We start from the raw sequence: 19,954 nt of genomic DNA on the forward strand, positions 1-19,954 counted from the left end.
ACTCAGGCCACTGAACCAATTTTTGACCTCTTTTTTTTACTAGCCAGTCTATTAAAGTCTACAAGTAGAATATAGAATAGAATATCAGGATTGGAAGGGACCTCAGGAGGTCATCTAGTCCAACCCCCTGCTCAAAGCAGGACCAATCCCCAACTAAATCATCCCAACCAGGGCTTTGTCAAGCCTGACCTTAAAAACCTCAAAGGAAGGAGATTCCACCACCTCCCTAGGTAACCCATTCCAGTGCTTCACCACCCTCCCAGTGAAAACGTTTTTCCTAATATCCAACCTAAACCTCCCCCACTGCAATTTGAGACCATTACTCCTTGTTCTGTCATCTGCTACCACTGAGAACAGTCTAGATCCATCGTCTTTGGAACCCCCTTTCAGGTAGTTGAAAGCAGCTATCAAATCCCCCCTTATTCTTCTCTTCTGCAGACTAAACAATCCCAGTTCCCTCAGCCTCTCCTCATAAGTCATGTGTTCCAGTCCCCTAATCATTTTTGTTGCCCTCCGCTGGATGCTTTCCAATTTTTCTACATCCTTCTTGTAGTTTGGGGCCCAAAACTGGACACAGTACTCCAGATGAGGCCTCACCAATGTCGAACAGAGGGGAACGATCACATCCCTCGATCTGCTGGCAATGCCCCTACTCATACAGCCCAAAATGCCATTAGCCTTCTTGGCAACAAGGGCACACTGTTGACTCATATCCAGCTTCTCATCCACTGTAACCCCTAGGTCCTTTTCTGCAGAACTGCTGCCTAGCCATTTGGTCCCTAGTTTGTAGCAGTGCATGGGATTCATGATGAAACACTGCTTATTTCAATCTCTACAATCAGACTCTACCTACCTAGAGAAGGTGTTGTCAAATATCAGTATGTAGATACCACAGTTTCTCGCTTTCACCTGCCCTCTGATAGTTTCCTTATGAGAGTTGCAGCGGGTCATAGGAATAAGTACCTGGAATTGAAAAATCAAAACAGAACTTGGTTTCAAAGCTCTACCTTTACTCTAGGTTTGGAAGAGATATTTAGACTTATACCTTCCTGGTGGCAACAAGAGGGCCTCCTTGTGTGTATGTATTTCTCTTGGTTTGTATTATCTATTCTTGCGAGTGAATGTCAGGTCATATTTAAACTGTCTCCCTATGACAACCTTCTTCTGACATTTACATGTGGAGTAGATCTATAATGCACACCAATGATGGTGGTGGTGTGTAAGGAATGTGTAGCTACACACTGTGGTGAAAAGCAGACTGTGTCCCTGCTGAAGTGTACATACAGCCATGAAAGGATCTGGCACCTGGGGAGGCAGTGGGACATCTCACTGCTAAAAATAGCCATGTAGAGAGGGGAGTGTAGAGAGCTGGGTAGGGTATACACCCTAACGTTCTGCCATGTCCGTACTCTACTCACCTAAGTAGTTCATCAAAATCTATACTACTATTTATACCTGGGCTAGGGGGCATGCAGTGTATGCACTCTACACACCGCTGTAAAGAGTGCGCAGTGTAGACATACCCTTGGTTATAAGCTTTCATTGAATATTTAATATGTATAAAAACACTTCAAAGATACATAAGTGCTACTCATTAATATTTCTATAATTAAAAACAAAACTTATAAAAAGAACAGTCAAGCCACATAAACAGCTGTGGCCTGATTCTTCTCTCCCATACAACAGGTTTACACCAGTATAGTCCCTTGACTTCCACGCTCCCAATCTGCACTGGTCAGAGAGGAGAAACAGGCCCATGACATCTGTGGAAAGGGGTGAGACATTTGTTCCCATGAAGGAAGCCACAGCTAGGCCTGATCTGACCTGACCTCTCTCTACTCAGTTCAAAGCTCTCATGTGTGGACTTGTGAAACCAACACTGCGGGGGGGGGGGGGGGGGGAGGGTACTAAATTAGTTCCAATGGTGTCTAGTTTAATTTGGCCTTTTAAATTACTGCACGTTTAATGCAGCACCAACTGAATGTTTTATTCGTATTTTATCCAAAAAATGCCCATTGTTTTTGCTCAGTGGAACATACTGCATTAAAAAAACAAAGCCACAAATCCCGCATCAAAATATATTTGAAATGGAAGGTTTTCCTAAGAAAAGTTCGCGTTTCTGAGTCTTTTGCTGGTGGTTGCCATGCTATTGAAAAGGGAGAACATTTCTGTAGGTGATACTATGGGAAGCCTAATATCTCAAACTGTACTGTCGTGCCTCAATCAATCATCAGGAGAACTTTAACTTTCCAAGCAGGAAACTGCTGAGATATTCCATTTATCCCTCTCACCGTGTAATGGAAAATGGACTTGTACCGATAACTGATTTGAAAAAATTCTGGTAACTTGGTGTGAGAGCTTTTCACGTACAAGCAAAATGGATTGTTTCAACCTGTAGATTTCTTACTTCACAGCTGGTGGGATTAACGTCCGGTAACAAGCTTTATGGGCCCATTCAGAAACGCACTTAAGCACACATTTAACTTCAGTGGACCTTCGATGACATTAAGCATGTGCTTCAGTATTTAGCTGAACGGGGCCTACATTTTTTTCACTGCTGACGTTTCCTTATCCCCAGCTGTGTATTAAACAAGAAGAATGATCCAAATAAACTTAAGAGAAAAACAAGCTTCACTGGCTGGCTCAGGGAACTGGTAATACACTGCTGCTGCAGTGCTGTACGTAAAGACATGGCCTCAATCAGTGTTAGCTGGTCATGGGAAACCTTAGGTCTCCCCAGTAACAAGGGTTAAAACTACAACTGCTTTGTTTTCACTACAATTTTAACACAGGTTAGTTAACATAAGTTAGCTTAACAAGGGTTAACACGGCCCCTTTTTTCCTATAAAAGACACACGCAGTGTGAATCAGGAATGTAGTGTGGGGCTTTCTGCACTGATCCTGCAAAAGGTTGAGCACTTTGGGTCGTATCCAGCAAAGCACTGAAGCACGCGCTTAATTTTAAATCTGTGAGTAGCCCCATTGACTACTTCATCTTTCAACGGATGGCCTGTGTTTAAGAGCCCTGCTGGATCGAGCCTTATGCTATTTACAAATAATATTTATCTTTTGCATTAGACGTAAGGAAAAAAACTAAACACTACACAGATTTTGCAGGTTGGAGCTGAAGGAGCTGATTGTTTAGCTTAGTGACAGTGATTTAACTTTAAATACAAACACCAGAAGCTAAAGTGCCAGTCAGTGCAATGTCACCCTATTTCCCCAGGCAACGCTAAATAATTAAAGGTGTACTTCTTCCCACCAGAACAGTGCAATGGACTTTGGACAAGGAACATGTCTCCTGACGAGACATTTTGACATTTTCATATTTGTTACTACAGCGATGCAACTTCCAGTGACACTTGTTGGGGCCATGGTAAGTAAGCTTGCTGGTTCCTCCAGACAAACTCATTCACCTCATGTGGTGAAATGCAATTCCTGAGGTAGCTCAGTGAGGAAAAAAATCCCATCCTGAAATAACTGCCTTACTTTGCACTGATCCAGTGTTGCTTCTTCTGACTCTTGGTAGACAACGCTGAATGCTATGCTCTTTGGGTCTGATGAAAACACCCAGCTGATTGTAAGGCCAGTCTCTGTCACGGTGATAGGGATGGTGCTGTAGGTGCTGGACTTAACGAACAGCTCCCTGTTGTCTTCCCCAAAATTTAAAATCTCTTCAACTGTAAGGGGTAATTTTATCCTGAAAGACAAACATAACCATTGGAGAGGATCAAGTTAGATTGTGAAGACATCTGAACAGTGGACGCTGATATTTTATTTTCCTTTGCCAGACCTACTTCCTGCAGACTCCGCAGTGACTTTGGGGGAATGTCTAGAAGATGCAGCTATGGATGAAAGCAAGGACCAGATTATCACAGTCTAGTGCTTTCTATTGCTGCTGGCATTCAGCGACTTCACTCATTCATTTATTCCAGTGTAGTTAAAAAGAAGTAATATTGAGTGTGATACAGATACTTGACTTCAGTGTCACTTAACACTGTCGTTTCTCTTGATCAGCGAGTATATGACTTCATGTTTGTAATGGAGATGTCATGAAAAAGACTGCTGCCCTCTGCTGTCTCCTTTATATGTAAGCCAACGTCACTTACCATACTAACATCACTCATACTGAGAAATGGATGTTTAGGGAGATTTACAGAGCAAGTGAACATGAGCAGCTGTTCTACTAAATGTCACAGTGTGCTCTGTCCTGGGGCTTTTGGGATAATTAACCCTGATGCTCACATTGTCAGTGGACAAGCAAACTAAATAAGTATCAACTTTTGGAACCTAAGATTGAAACTGAATTCTCTTCAGGACCTTGGGAAGTTCAGCCCTTTAACATTTTGTCAGACTGCCTCTCTATAGTGATATATTTCACATCTATGTAATTAGATCCTCAGCTCATGGTCTTCAATGAAGTTTCACCAATTAACCAGCTGAGGAGGATCAAGTCCCCAGTGTCTCCACTGGAGTTGGTCTGATATATCATTATTTAGAATCAAGAGAAATCATCTGAGCAAAGAGCTAACTGTGATCTCTGGTATTATGATACACTGTAATAAATTCATTGTCCGCCATCAAAAATCAGCACTTGCCAGCAGCTATCACACAATTCCCATAGTTATTTCCAACTCTAAGTATGGGGATCACTGTGGTATCTCAGCCACCCGTTGGCAAACGCTGAGTTTTAATGATAACTGCTGTTCCTAGGCCAATGAGAAATGTTTAGCTTTATTCATGTTAGTTCTTACCTAAGGTGAAACAACTACAGTACTAAACTCAGACGACCCTCAATTTTAAGTAGCTGGTAACATTTCTTTCCCCCACCCCTCAATCTATTGTTTGGGTGTATATTTTGTTACAGCTGCTGTTGCTTGGGCTCTCAGAAAGACCACAACAAAATCCCAGCACAGACCAAATCACCTTATTGTAGTCAAAGTATAAACCTTTCTCACACCTGAGCCAAATTTTCAAAAAGAGGCATCTACGGGTGGGGATAAGAACGATGAGTTTTGTGCATATCAATTCTATTAGCTGCTGTGCAAGTGACACACTCTATTGCCCCTGCATGTAAATGTTAGCACTCGAGTCGTGTGTGTGCAGGGGGTTGTGGGCACACAAGTGCTGGTTGGGTTGGGGCTTTTTTGAAGGTTTACTCCTATTGTGGCATATACATACCCATCAGGACAGAAGCCATGGACAGCAGTAGCTATGCCAGAATCATTTTGGGTAGAGGTGGCTGGTGGGAAATAAGCTCCTCCCGCAAAGGCCCACCAAACACGGATTAATTGAGCTTTGAGCAATATCTTCCTCCGGGTATTGAAGTGCAAAAGCCTCTCTCCAATTTCTGTTTACAGGGTCTCAGTCCCCCCTGAACTCTAGCAATAGTGGGAGGGAAGATTTTTCTGGCCCAAACGGATGGGCAGGCAGGAGGGCAAGCTGATTCTCTCCTTATCACCCCCATACCCACTATTTAACCAACGTATATCCCCTTGATGCTGTTCTTAGGGCCAAGACCTGCCCTCAGATGCATGCGGTCTGCTCCCACTGAGGTCAGTGCGAGTCGACCAAGATGATATCCAAGACGCCCATTTGGCAGTTTTTCTTTAAACTGGGCGGTAATGAAGCTGTTCTGCTTACATCAGTTCTCCTGACTTCAGCAAACATATCTCAGAGTCTTGGGCCACTTGCAATTCTTCTGAGTCATCCAAGGTCGAAGAATTATACGTGCTGTTTCTGTGGCAAGAAGGAAAAAACCTGTTATTAAATATTCTCTGAAACAGCACAACACGGAGACAAGTAATTTCCGTAGTACTCCTTCCGCACTTGCCTCCTGCAGTAGGCTCTTTTCATTTACTGTGGGCCAAACTTGATTATCTTTACTACTTTAACACAGCACCACCTAGAGGCCTTGATCAAGACTGCAGCCCCAGTATGCAGCCCCAGTGTACATACATCAGTAAGGGACAGTTCCTGCCCCAAAGACTAAATAGAGAAGATAGCAATGATTCCTTTCTCCTACCCTTTGCCTAGCTCCATTTTTAAGGATGGGAAACAGAGGCACTGACAGATTGAAGTGACTTGCCAGGAAGTCTGGACAGGCCAGGAATCAAGCTCAAACCTTGTCCCAAAACCATCCCTTACTTCCAAGGCCTGCTTCCCCACAGTAAGAGTGAGAAAATCCACAGTGAGGGGTAAAGTGATGAACTATATTGAATAGGCCAGATTCTTCTCTCACTTATGGTAATGTGAACCAAGATATGATCTTACTGAAATCAATCAAGTTACAGTTGGGTGACAGTAGAATCCAGTCCACTGTCTGCATACCCCTAAACAAAACAGCACAACAACAAAGCGGACAAGGTCTCCAAGATACTTAGATATTTAGTGGAAGACACGGCATTTATCAGTATAGACATTAGGGTGACCAGGTGTCCGGTTTTTGCCCAGAACACCCGGTTGAAAAGGACCCTGCTGGCTCCGGTCAGCACTGCTAACCTGGCTGTTAAAAGTTCAGTCGGCGGTGCTGCGAATCTCAGGCAGGCTAGTCCCTACCTGTCCTGGCACCGCGCTGGGCCCCAGAAGCGGACAGCAGGTCCGGCTGCTAGGCGGGGGGGGGGGGGGGGGGGGGGGGGGGGGGGCTCCATGGGGCTCCGTGAGCTGCTCCTGCCCCAAGCACCAGCTCCGCACTCCCATTGGCTGGTTCCTGGCCAATGGGAGCTGGGGGGGCGGTGCCTGTGGGCGAGAGCACTGTGCAGAGCCTCCTGTCCCCGCCCCCCCCAGCCTAGAACTTGGACGGAGGCTTGGATTCTACTGTCACCCAACTGCAAGGGCTGGTACAAGAAGCAGGTCTTACACAACTGCAGTCATGGAACGCACTGAGCAGACACTGTGCTGCTGTTGCTATCAGGCTTAAATAGGGATCTGGTGGCTCTTCTGTCCAATCAGGGAGCACAGTCACTCACTGAGAGTTCATTGGGCCCAGACAAGCTCATTGGGTTGCTAGGCGACCATGCAAGGAGCCATCTGAGTTCCTGACAGTGTTGCCCCTCTAGGGTACCGACCCCAGGACCTGGACCCCTTGCTCTAACCAGTGCCTGTCCCTGCTCCTGCCCTAGTACCTGCCTCCCTCAGAACTCCTGATTCCTGGATCTGATCACTGCCTTGTCCCCTGTCCACACCTCTGGTTCTGCTTTCTGATTCTGCTCCAATAACTAGGCCAGATTGCTGTTCCAACCACTAGGTCACACCATCTGCACCCAGTGTGTTACAAACAACATGCATTATACAAGCAAGTTACATAAACTCAAAATGGCTTGTCAGGTGTAGAATTATGATTCATGTTTTCCTGTAGTTCCTTGGCCTACTGCTGCCCCCTCCAAAGCTGTGCCTAAGTAAATTAGAGATGGAAGAGATCTATTAGGTTGGTTAGTCCAGCTCTCAGCCAATGTAACACTTCTCCCTCCAGTACATTCTACAGTACTTTGCCCAGTCTAGTTTCAATGAGATCAAGGAATGCGGCTTCCACCACCTCCTTGTGGGCTATTTTCCATTATACTCAGACTAGAGTTTTCCTTTGCTCAGTCTCCTCCCGTGACTTCTAGTTTTGCAGCATAGACATCCTTAAACAATTTGCCACAGCAAAAATCATTCTTCTGTCTTTGCTATAAGTGGCTCAGACTCTGCTGTCAGCATTTGTGCCATGATATTAAAGTTCCCTAATTAATCCATTAATCCCACACTCTTTACTGGCTCCTTGGACTATACATTAAACGACGGGGGCAACATGTGCAGGCATGTTCCATCCCCTGACCAAACACACGCTTTTTTACTATTCTGTTGAGGTCCTTGCTCTTTGTGGCTGCTGGCCTTGTACATTGTCTCACTTGGCCCTCTCCTCAACTTGCTTTGCAATTTAACTGGTAAGTGCAACGAATTCTGCCCACCCATTGAGCATCAAATAAGTGCCAGGTACACTATGCCATGTTTACTCATTTTCTGACAGCTTACACCTGACTTGACACCTTTTCCACTATATTTGTCACAGCACAAGTTGACTCATTGGCCATCTTCTCACCTCAGTTACGTGATGCTACTCCTTGCTTAACGACAGCCCCCCAACCTGAAGCAAATACTCACCAGCAACCACACACCACACAACAAAAACACTAACCCAGGAACCTATCCTTGCAACAAAGCCTGTTGCCAACTCTGTCCACATATCTATTCAAGGGACACCATTGGACCTAATTACATCAGCCACACCATCAGAGGCTCATTCACCTGCACATCTACCAATGGGATATATGCCATCATGTGCCAGCAGTGCCCCTCTGCCATGTACATTGGCCAAACCGGACAGTCTCTATGCAAAAGAATAAATGGACACAAATCAGACATCAAGAATTATAACATTCAAAAAACAGTCGGAGAACACTTCAACCTCCCTGGTAAACTCAATTACAGACCTAAAAGTCATGATTCTTCAACAAAAAAACCTTCAAAAGCAGACTCCAACAAGAAACTGCAGAACCGGAATTAATTTGCAAACTGGACACCATTAAATTAGGCTTCGATAAAGACTGGGAGTGGATGGGTCATTACACAAAGTAAAAACTATTTCCCCATGCTAATTTTTCCCCTACTGTTACTTATACCTTCTTGTCAACTGTTTGAAATGAGCCATCCTGATTATCACTACAAAAGTTTTTTTTTTTCCTCCTGCTGATAATAACCCACCTTAATTGATTAGTTTCGTTAGAGTTGATATGGCAACACCCATTTTTTCATGTTCTCTGTATGTATGTGTGTATATCTATCTATCTTCCTACTAAAAGAAAAGGAGTACTTGTGGCACCTTAGAGACTAACCAATTTATTTGAGCATAAGCTTTCGTGAGCATCCAATGAAGTGAGCTGTAGCTCAAGAAAGCTTATGCTTAAATAAATTGGTTAGTCTCTAAGGTGCCACAAGTACTCCTTTTCTTTTTGCGAATACAGACTAACACGGCTGTTACTCTGAAACCTATCTTCTTACTGTATTTTGCATCTGATGAAGTGGGCTTTAGCCCACGAAAACTTATGCCCAATAAATTTGCTAGTCTCTAAGGTGCCACAAGTATTCCTCGTTCTTTTTACTCCACTGAAGTCAATGGTCCAAATTCATTCCTGGTATCACTCCATTGAGAACACCAGAGTTACACCAGTGAAGACTGTGGCCTATAGAGGTCAGTGGTGTTCCATTAACTTACAGAATATAATTCTGTATATTTATCTAGCCTCACTAGGTGGCAGTACATCACTCATTGAGCAAGGTTGTTCCTACGGTTTGCATCATGTACATAACTCTTTCTCGGCCATATAAGAGTGTTCAGATTGTTTTGCTTTTCTTTCTTTTAAAAGCAGAATGGATCAAATGACATGACTGAATAAAGAATAAAGAACTAAAGAATGGAAAATATTTTTCACAACCCTTCCCCCCCCCCGAAATTAAAGTAGAAATATTATGATAGCATTTTGAGTGAGGATTAGTGCTCCAGTTGAACAAAATAGGAAACAACTGAGCTTTTGCTACTTTCAGAAGCCAAACTTGAATAAAACTTGCTTGTTTAACTTTCCCACCATCATTTTCCATTTTCACAAGCTTCTGAGCTTCCATCTGGAAGAAGAAATTATGAAATACTGCCAGTCGAACTCCTCATAGAATTTCCGGTTTAATTTCTTGTCCAAAGAGAATTTACCTTACATGATTATTATTAGTAAGGCCCTACTTGAATTGTGGTATGATCTTCAAATAATTGTGGCTGAGTTGTGAACAAGACATGGAAAATCACGGAAAAGTAATAATGCACCTTTATTCATAGTGGTAATTTGGAAAAGCCAGAGTAGACCTATTTGTTTAAGAAAAATTTGCTGGCAAGGGCGGCAGAGCCATCCCAAAAGTGTGGGGGGGAGCAGGGCCCCTCCCTTGCCTCTTCTCTTCCCCTTGAGGTCCCACCCCCGGCCAAGCCAGAAGCCGGAGCCAAGCCGGGAAGCCGCAGACCCTCCACCTGCCTGGGGAGTGGGAGGGCCATGCCTCCTCCCCACCCCATTCTGGTGTCCCTGGCTGGAATGATATAAACACTCAAGCATTACGTAAATTTTTTTTTGATAACCAGACATTTTGCTGCAACTATATTACATTAATTTAAAAAAAACAAAAAAACAAAAAAACTTGACTGGTACAATATCAAATTCAGAAGACGAAAAGTCTTAACACAACTGCTGTAGAAATCGAGTCCAGTCACTTTAGCTTTTTACATTTTATACATTTTGATTGTTAGTGCAATACTAATTGCATACTCAAAATATATACAAAATTGTGGACTGTGCAAAGTAAGCTAATTAAAATTAAAATTTCAGTGGAAGCCTAATATTGCGGGATCCACAATTTCTGCAATATCACAAATGAAGTAGGGCTTCAATTATTAGTTATTATTTGTATGCGGCAGTGCCTGGGAGCTCAAGACTTGGACCAGGACACCATTGTGCTAGGTGCTGTACAGACACAGAACAAAAAAATGGTTCCTTCCCCAAAGAGTTTACAATCAAAGTATAAGACAAGAGACAACAACTGGATACAGACAAATGGGGAAGCACAAAGAAACAAAGACACAGTACTAGTCAGTATGATCTGCAGTAGTCTCAGCATATAATCTGCGTAAACATTGCCAAGTTTTTTGTACCTTGCACCATGGCAAAGGAAAGTTTTAAGGAGGGATTTGAAGGCGGAGCAAAGCCTGTTCAAGCTCCGTTTCCAGCCAAATACTGTGTACTGGAGGTTCAGCAGTGAAGAGTTTCAAATAAGCAAATTTTGAGTTCTAGTCTGAACTCAGACTCTGAACCATGCTTTGAAGGTGCAGGTTTAAATCCTAGGCCAGAAGTCAGTTTGTTCCCATGAATAAAGCCCCTGAGACAGAACGTCTGCTGTGGGAGGGCAGATTGTGATGATGACAAACTTCCCACTCAGGGGGACAGCACAGCCTAAAAAGCATTTGTCACTGGCCAGAGAATGTGTGAGGCCAGGACAGTTGGGGAATACACAGATACAGTACATCTCCTCAACAGCTGTTGTGCGTGGGTTTCCTGTGGAGATGCTGGCAGATTTCAAAGCTGCCCTCTAACCCTGAACCCCTGATAGAGGGCAGAGAGTAGCAACATGGTCTGAAGTCCCCCTCCAGCACATGGGGCTAGCCTGGCACAGGGAGGTGAAACTTATACTGGATCTGGCCATGAAGTGTTCTATAAATGCAAAGCATGTTTCATTATTCTGATGATGGGCTGTAATGGAAAGTGAATTTTGTGGGGTAAAAGACAGTGGTACAAAATGTAGGCTCGTAAGACAAGTGGCCTTGCTGATGGTTCAGGACATTTGTTTATTACAATCGTTGTCTATGCAGTGAGCGATGAGGACAAGGAGGACCCTTGTGGTTGATTGGGTCTATTAGAGAATGATTAGAGCTGTCAGCTTCTAGCAGCATTAAAACTTTTACCCAGAGGTCATGAATCATTGCAGAGTCAAGAACTTGCAGGAGGGAGCAGCTGCCAGTGCACAACTGTCGCTCAACCCTGCCGACGAGGACAGTGGCTTAAAGCCACAATTCTTCAGTAAGCTGTTCGTTCATTCATTGAACAAAGAGTACAATTCCTAGCATGAAGCTATTAATGACTGCAAGACTAAACACCCTTTGAATTGATCAATGCTATTGTAACAATACATTTAATATTAATTTTTTTCTTACTGGGACAGCTTCATGGACACACATCTTATTTTCAGTGGAGATCCTGAGGTTCAGCAGCCATTCAGTCACACTTCAGTACCTTACAGACAAACCGTACAGAGGGCTGTTAATATAACATAGCAGGTAACATCAAGCAGTCAGCAATTCCCAAGCTTTTTATGCTGAGATGCTGCTTAGAGTAGAAGATCAAAGGTGATTTATGGAAATGTGGTTCATGAGTCAAAGGAGGAAACAGATTAGAATCATGATTTAGACAGAGAGTTACTGAAACTATGCAGAGTGGTGAATTTCCCTTTGTTCTTGATAGAACAGTAGATGTTCTGATATTGTTAACAGTGTGTTTTCCACTTGTAAAAGGATTTATCACAAGTCACACAGGAATGGGCTCCCTGAGGAATCCCAGAGGCATGGTGCCCACACATGAAATAGGGCCAATAGCACTATGGGGAAATATTTCCTCCAAGGGGAAGGACACCCCCACACACATGATCTGAGGGAGAGAGATCTTTGGCTGTTAGATAGCAAGCAGGTTTCAGACATGGTTTGAATTGAGTTAATTGGCCTATTCATGTAGCTAAATTGATAAATTAGCTTGAACGATCTTTCCGCGGATGGCCCATTAAGCAGTTATTGTTTAAAAATTTTTGTTTTCTGCTTTCTTTGCTGTACCTTCAAATATATACACCATTTGTTTTATCTAATCCTAACTAGATCTGACTGTTACACTTGGTATTAATGAAAAGAGTATTTGAGCTTCAAAATGCAACTATTTGTACCAGAAACTTAACTCCAAGATTTATGTGTATTCATCAATCTATTGTTGCCTCTTTTTGTCTGAGTGTTAGTCAATATTTGGGGCCTTGTTTCCATTAGGAGGAGAAATCAATGAAACAACTTGTGAAGAAGGTGAGAGACACCTGTATTTTTTAAAGAATATTATGTGACTCTGTTTGATGGTTAGGGTGTTGCTTGCCAAAGGTTAATGAGGGGTTCAAACAGTCTTAAGTGGTTTTTCCCTATTTGCAGAATCAAAGTCAAGTGGCCATTAGATAGCCTGATCACTGGTACTCAACTGACAGTACAGCGGTCAAAGCCTTTGAAGTCTGGTCTCTAGAAGAACATAGCAATCTCTCAGTTTGGAAGAGGGGAAGAAAATCTTAAAGAACTTGAGAACTGTTAAAAGAGCATCCCCAGAAGCAGAGAAAGAGGGGCAGGGTCTGCACATAAGCCGATGGAAACCTGAAGCAAGGGGGTTATGTGGGATAAGTGGGAGCTACTTACCTCGAGGGAAATGCTAAGCTTTGGGGAAGAAGAAGTTACTCACCTTGTGCAGTAATGATGGTTCTTTCAGATATCTGTCCCTTCGGGTGCTCCACTGTAAGTATCCTTATAGGTGCTCCACTGTAGATGTGTGTGCGCCTCCGTGCTGTCACTCAGAGAATTTCAATAGTAGTCCGTCCCACCTACACATGCAAAGCTCCCCTCCAGCCACTAGCCCAGCCGCTGTGCGCAGGCATTCCCTCCTCGGTTCCTTCTCTACAGCAGAGTCAGTAGGGGAACTCTGAAACAGAGGGCAGGTGGGTGGGTCGTGGAGCATCCATAGGGACACACATCTTGAAGAACCATCATTACTGCACAGGGTGAGTAACTTCTTCTTCGAGTAGTGTCCCTGTGAGTGCTTCACTGCAGGTGACTCCCGAGCAGCACCCACTGCTGGAGGCTGGGACTTCACAGTCGAGTCTGATATAGATGACAATACTGAGGCCGTGAATTGGGCGTCCGAAGCCGAATACCCCAGTATGGCATAGTGATCTGCAAAGTCATGTGCAGATGCCCACATAGCTTAAAAAAGGCAATTGACGAGGAAACTGACCTTGTGGAGTGCATGTGTCTTGAGGATGGGGTGTTACCCCCCACAATTACTAGCAGAGTTTAATACAGCCAGAGGCCCACTGGGAGAGTCACTGAGCTGATCGCTGCTCCCTTCGATCTATCCACAACAGAGAGGAAGAGTCTTGGAGATTTTCTAAAGAACTCTGTCCTGTCCAAATAAAAGGCTCTTCTCACATCTAGCGTACGGAGGATGACCTCTCAATTATTCTTATGAGGTTTTGGATAAAATGTTGGGAACTGAATAAGTTGATTCATGTGAAATGTAGAAGTCACTTTTGGAATGAACTTTGGATGTGGTCTGAGTGTGACCTTGCCAGGGAAGAACACAGTAAACATGGGATGTGCCATCAAGGCCACCATATCCCCTATCCTTCTTGCAGAGGTAATGGCAATGAGGAATGCCATCTTCATGGAAAAGCGAATTAACGAACAAGTGGCCATGGGTTCAAATAGCAGTCTGGTTAGGCCCTTTAACACAAGGTTGTGTTCCCATTGCGTAGTGGAAGCCCTAGGTTGTGGGAAGAGGTTTCCTTTAAGGAGCCTCTTCATAGTTGGGTGGGAGAAGATTGAGTAGCCTTCCACCTGCTGGTGCAAGGTTGTGACTGATGCCAAGTAAACCTTCAGTAAGTTAATAGAGATACCAGACTTCTTTAAGGATAATAGGTAGCCAAGGACGACCAGTAGGTTGGCCGAATCAGGGGTGACACACATGGGCTGGCACCATATCTGGAATCTATTCCATTTCGGTAGTTATGTGCGACTAGTAGCATCCTTTCTACTATGCAACTGTACTTCTTTACCTCCTCAGAACAAGATGCTGCTATGTGCTGGAACCCACGAAGGAGCCAGGCTTTGCGATGCAGAACCTAGAGACTCGGGTGGAGGCGTGACCCTCATTCTGTGACAAGAGGTATGACATGATTGGCAGGATCATCAGTGGCCATAAAGCCATCTGTGACTGGGTACAACATCTGTCTGGGCCAGGTGGGGGCACGTCTGTCTGGGCCAGGTGGGGGCAATCAGAACGGTGCTTGCTTTTTCTCTTTTTCTCTTCAGCAGGACCTTTAGAGGGAACAGGGAATGGAGTAAAGAAAGCCCCTGTCCCAAGGAAGGAGGAGAATGTCTCACTTGGAATGACATACAATCCCTGCTCTGGAGCAGCACTGCAGATGTTTCTTTTTCTGGTAAGAAGCAAATAAGTCTATTACCAGTGTCCTCCATTGCCGGAATATGCCATGTAGAGTCGTTGGCTCTATTTCCCATTCGTGGTCGAATGGGAATTTGTGGCTAAGACTGTCGGCCATGGTGTTGTGTACTCCTGGTAAGTAGGCCGCTGATATTAGGATGTTGTGGGAGATGCACCAGTTCCATAATTTCCTTGCTTCTGTGCACAGGGAATGAGACCTAGCGCCTCCCTGCCAGTTTATACAGTACATGCAGGCCATGTTGCCCATCATGACCTTCCTTTGTGTGTCCTTGATCAGCAGGAGGAAGTGAGTGCACGCATTTCATACCGCTCTGCACTCAAGCAGGTTGACGTGGAAGCACGTCTCTGATTGGGACCATTTTTCCCTGCACTGTGCGACCATTGAGATGAGCTTCCCACCCATGAGGGATGCATCGGTGGTCAGGAGAAGGGATGGGGAAGACTAAGCAAATGGGATCCCTGTACAAACATTCACTGGGCCTTCCATCAGTCTAAGGATTGTTTGACTCTAGAGGGCACTGATAGGAGCTTCCTTATATTGTCTGTTTGGTCTGTACACCGAACCAAATCATGCTTGGAGGCATCTCATGCTTAACCTTCCATAAGCAATGACCGAAGTGCCCATGGCCATGTGCCCCAGAAGTTGAAGGCAATGACTGACCAAGATCTGAGGGCTGCATTGTACTGTCTCTATCAACAATCAGAGACTGAGAAATCTGTAATGTGGCAGGAGTGCCCTCGCCTGAAATGAACTCTAGACTTTGAACCGGTGTTGAGGTTGATTTTTGTTCATTGACCTGTAGGTTCAGACTCAAAAACAGGTGATGTGTGGCTTGAGTGTCTGTTGGGCCTCCATGAAGGATCATGCCCTGAGAAGGCAATCATCCAGGTAAGGAAAAATCATGATATCTTGAGAGTGTAAGTGGGCCGCCACTACCAAAAGGACTTTAGAGAATACCTTGGGGGCCAATGAGACACCAAAAGGGAGTATTCTTTACCGGTAGTGGTCCTGGCCCAGTGTGAATCTGAGGTAACACCTGTGCCTCGGGATAATGGACATGTGAAAGCGTCTTGCAGGTCGAGGGCCGAGAATCAACCTTCTTTTTCTAAAGTCGGGATGACGGTTGATAGGGTGACCAACCTTAATTTCTGTGTTTTCACATATCCGTTGAGCTTTCTGAGGTCCAGTATGGGTCTCCAGCCTCCCTTTTTCTTCGGTATCAGGAAGTAACAAGAGTTAAGCCTTTGCCCCTGAAATGTATGGGCACAGGCTCTGTAGCTCTTAAAAGGTGAACCACCTCCTCAGTGTAACGTTGTAGACTTTCGTGAGAAGGGTTCCTGAGAGGGATGGGGAAGGGTTTTTGGGAGGTGGAAGGGAGGAGAAGTGGATGGCATATCAACTCCGGACGATTTCCAGCACCCACTTGTTGGAGGTTATCTGTTTCCAGGTACTGCGGAATGGAGTAAGGCAGTCTCTGAAAGGAGGAGTGGGCTTTTCCAGAATGTGCTGACGAGAAGAGTGTTCTACCGGTGCCTCAACCAACCCATTAAAACTATCGCTTCAAAGTTGAGAGTTGAGATGAAGACTGTTGTGGCCCCGATTGTTTATGCTTAGAGAATTTATATTTCTTTCTCTACGTCTCGTACGATCTCTGCAATGGGTACTGAGATGTGTACTGTGATGACCGGGGCTTGAACTGTGGCTGAGGGCTATATTTCCTCTTGTAGGCTGGTGTGTATATCCCCAGGGACCGAAGAGTCACCCAAGAATCGTTTAACGTGTGAAGAGGCGCGTCTGTCTTCTTGGTGAACAACTTCATTCCCTCAAAAAGAGAGGTCCTCTACTATAGTTTGGACCTCCTTAGGGAAGCTGGACAAATGAAGCCAAGAGGCCCTCCTATAACCACAGCCATGGAAACTGGGTGTGCTGCCATATCCAGTGTGCATTGGAGAGATTTTTTTGCCACCAGCCGGCCCTCATTAATAATGGCCATGAACTGGTCCTTGTAAGCATCTGGGAGTTGGTCAATAAAGGAATTAACTTTGCATAGTTCTGATAGTCACACTTGGCCAACAAGGCCTGGTAATTTGCTACCTGAAACTGAAGGGTGGCTGAAGAATAGGCTTTCCTGCCAAACAGGTCCAAGCACTTCCCATTGCAGTCATAGGGCATGGATTTAAGTTGGTACTGGCAACCCCTAGAATTAACCGCATCCATGATGATGGAATTTGGAGACAGTGGGAAAACAAAAATTCTGTGCCCTTTACTGGCACATAGTCCACCCGTTTGCATGTTGGTGGGATGGACGCAGGGGTCTGCCATATGACCCTAGCAGGGTCTAGGAGCACCTTGTTAACTGGGAGAGCCAATTTGGTAGAGGTGAAAAAGTGGAGAATGCCCACCAGTTTACAATGGGGTTCAGTTACTTCATGTAGCTGCACTTGCCTGGCTTCAGCCACTCTTTGGGCTAGGTCCTGGAATGATTTAAAGTCATCCAACAAGGATGGCGGGGGTGGGGGGCAGTCACTGCCTCGACAGGTGATGAGCTGGAGGAACATCTCCCTTTTCTGCTTCTGTTTCTGTTCCTTCCCCCAATAGCTCAGGAGGGTCCGACACCTTTGAGGGTGCCTCCTTGCCTGCCAATATATCTCGCTAGGGGCTGTAAGGCTTGTTGCCTCTGGGTTTTCCAGGGGTCCCAGTATGGCCACTGTGGGTAGGGTGCTGGCAGCTGGAACTATGGCTGCCCAAACCATAGAGGTTGAGGGCTGGGCTGGTACGCTTGGTGCCCATGGTAAGATTGTGACCTGTATGGTGGGTGGAACGAGCAGTGAGAACCCAAGTCCTCTTGCTTACTGAGTCTGAAGAGGAGAGAGGCGGTGCATGGCATGGGGATGCCATTGTGTCCACTATTCCCGGTGAGCTTGGTACTGGAGCCCCGGTAATGAGAAGGGGCAAGTCCGATGCATCACAGACCGAGAGGTCTGATGCGCACCTCTAGTCTGTCGGTGCAGGTGGTACCAGTATCGGTGCCAATGGCTGTCAGTGCTGAGAGGTCCATTGGTGCCAGGTACACCGAGGTCAGTGCTGGTGCCAACGACCTAGTCAATGTAGCCTTCCCTGAGGTGGAACATCTATGTCTCACGTCCCCAGTGTACCAGAACTCCTTGCCCGTGAACATCAGGTCTTTGGGCAGTTGACTGGCTTTGTTGGCTTGATAGCATGCGTGAACTGGGTACTGACTCTAGGCAGCTTTGGCACCATCAGTACCAAAGATACTGAAGAGCCAGAGACTGTTTCCAGCTCAATCTGGGCTCACTAGAGGGACTCACAGACTTTTCTTAGAGGTCTTCAGTGAGTGGCTCATCTCTTTGGGATCACCTGCTTTCAACTTGGAAGGTTGCAGTGATAATTCTCACTGGGACTCCAGGGGTTGCAGGGCTGACTCCATGAGCAGGAGTTTTAGCCTTAACTCTCTGTCCTTCCTGGACTTTGGTATTAGCTGCTGGCATCAATCACACTTTTGTGGATTGTGCTTCTCCCTGAGGCAGCGAATACTGTGAATGTCCATCTCTTACTGGGATGGAATCTTTGCAGCTAATCGGGGGGGGGGGGGGGGGGGGCATGGCCAGCTTAAAACAAATAAGTAATAAAAGAAAAGAGGCTTCAAGAGAAGCAAAAATCGACAAAACTAAAGGAGTTAATGATCTGTGATTGGCCAGCTCTTAGCTCCATCTCTAGCCTAGGGTGGTTGACAAGGAACTAAGGGGGGAATGCCCACACGCACTGGCTGGTCTCATGGCTGGAGAGGAGCCATGCAGGTGCAGGCGGGATGGTTGTTATTGAAATTCTCTGGCTGACAGTGTGGGGACCCACACACCCTTACAGCACCCGTAACAATGCTTACAGTGAAGCACCTATAGGGACACTGTGACGAAGTGGGAATGTTCTTAATGTTTTCTCTGAATACTGTGTGGGTGCCTCAGTTTTCCCCTATGCCCTTCTTAAGTATCTAGGTGGTGGGATAAGGGTGTGTGATCATTGCAGAGCCCTAGAGGGCCAGTGTGATGGTGTCTTCACAGAGAATGGCCGACACCCTGTCTCCTGGCAACTGATGGCCTGGGCCCCTTCTCTGCAAAGGTGCGAACTGAAGGTGTTGGAGAACAAAGAGATCAGGTGACCTCCTGGCCCGGGAAAGAGACAAAGGCCAGAGGAGGGGCTGGAGAGTTTCAGTTCGGAGCTGGCTGGGGAAAGAGAGGGAGGCCCAGACCAGGGGTCTGGCCTCCCTGGCCCCAAGATGGACCTGACTTAGGGGTCCCGTTTCTGTACCTACAAGCTCTGTTTTAGACTGTGTTCTTGTTGTCTAATAAACCTTCTGTTTTACTGGCTGGCTGAGAGTCACGTCTGACTGCGGAATTGGGGTGCAGGGCCCACCGGCTTCCCCAGGAACCCCGCCTGTGCGGCCTCGCTGTGAGAAGCGCACGGTGTGAGAAGGGGATGCTGAATGCTCCAAGGTCGGACCCAGGAAGGTCAAAGCTGTGTAAGCTTCTTGCCCTGGAGACAGTCTGCTCACAGAGAGGAGTTTCCCCCAGAGTCCTGACTGGCTTCGTGTGGAGTAGTTCCAGAGCATCACCCAGTGACTCTGTGACAGACACTACTCAAAGAAGAAGACAATACGCATGTAGGCTTTTGCTGTTTTAACCCCTTTTCTCTGGTTGCTATGTTCCTATGGATAAATAAATAACACTTTGTTTTGAGGAAACTGCTCTGAGTCACACTATATTTTCATATTGATCTCATCTCCTGAAGGGAGGTCTCAAACAGGTACCAAACCCAGCTAATCCTGCTAAGGAAACATAACAGGCCAACGAGGTTGCTGAAAGCGGGTTAAATCTTGGGATTCTACCCTGAAAGAAGTGCAGTTGCTGGGACTATCACTTGAAATTGCACCCGGGGGTGGAGGGGGAGATCAAAGGTATGGCTCACATTGAACTGTGAGGCAAGTCAGGTAGACTCTTGGTGTAACCTTGTTTATTTATTAAAAATGTACACGAAGTCCTGCTTCCCTGAAAAC

At 45.5% G+C, this 19,954-nt stretch overlaps 1 protein-coding gene and 1 long non-coding RNA gene across 14 annotated transcripts in view; one reads left to right on the plus strand and one right to left on the minus strand.

Moving 5' to 3' along the window:
- FYCO1 (FYVE and coiled-coil domain autophagy adaptor 1) overlaps nucleotides 1-19,954 on the minus strand; it is an 85,230-nt gene that overhangs the window by 4,819 nt on the left and 60,457 nt on the right. For 12 of the 13 annotated variants that reach the window (XR_006288913.1, XM_043540782.1, XM_043540783.1 and 9 more), the window contains 3 exons: nucleotides 5,644-5,739; nucleotides 3,490-3,700; nucleotides 854-963 (listed from right to left, as the gene is read on the minus strand). Coding sequence is in view for 12 of the 13 variants with exons in the window: in XM_043540782.1 (XP_043396717.1) it covers nucleotides 854-963; nucleotides 3,490-3,700; nucleotides 5,644-5,739 (417 nt within the window). In the remaining variant the exon portion in view is untranslated. Of the gene's footprint in view, nucleotides 1-853; nucleotides 964-3,489; nucleotides 3,701-5,643; nucleotides 5,740-11,839; nucleotides 11,862-19,954 lie in introns of those variants that run through there. The other variant, XM_043540788.1, reaches the window with a different exon arrangement.
- LOC119565380 lies at nucleotides 14,688-16,982 on the plus strand. The gene is made up of 3 exons (XR_005223982.2): nucleotides 14,688-14,859; nucleotides 15,686-15,771; nucleotides 16,331-16,982. It is a non-coding gene; the product is annotated as an uncharacterized LOC119565380 (long non-coding RNA).

The sequence above is a fragment of the Chelonia mydas genome, chromosome 2 (assembly GCF_015237465.2).
Source record: "Chelonia mydas isolate rCheMyd1 chromosome 2, rCheMyd1.pri.v2, whole genome shotgun sequence".
NCBI classification, from domain to species: Eukaryota; Metazoa; Chordata; order Testudines; family Cheloniidae; genus Chelonia; species Chelonia mydas.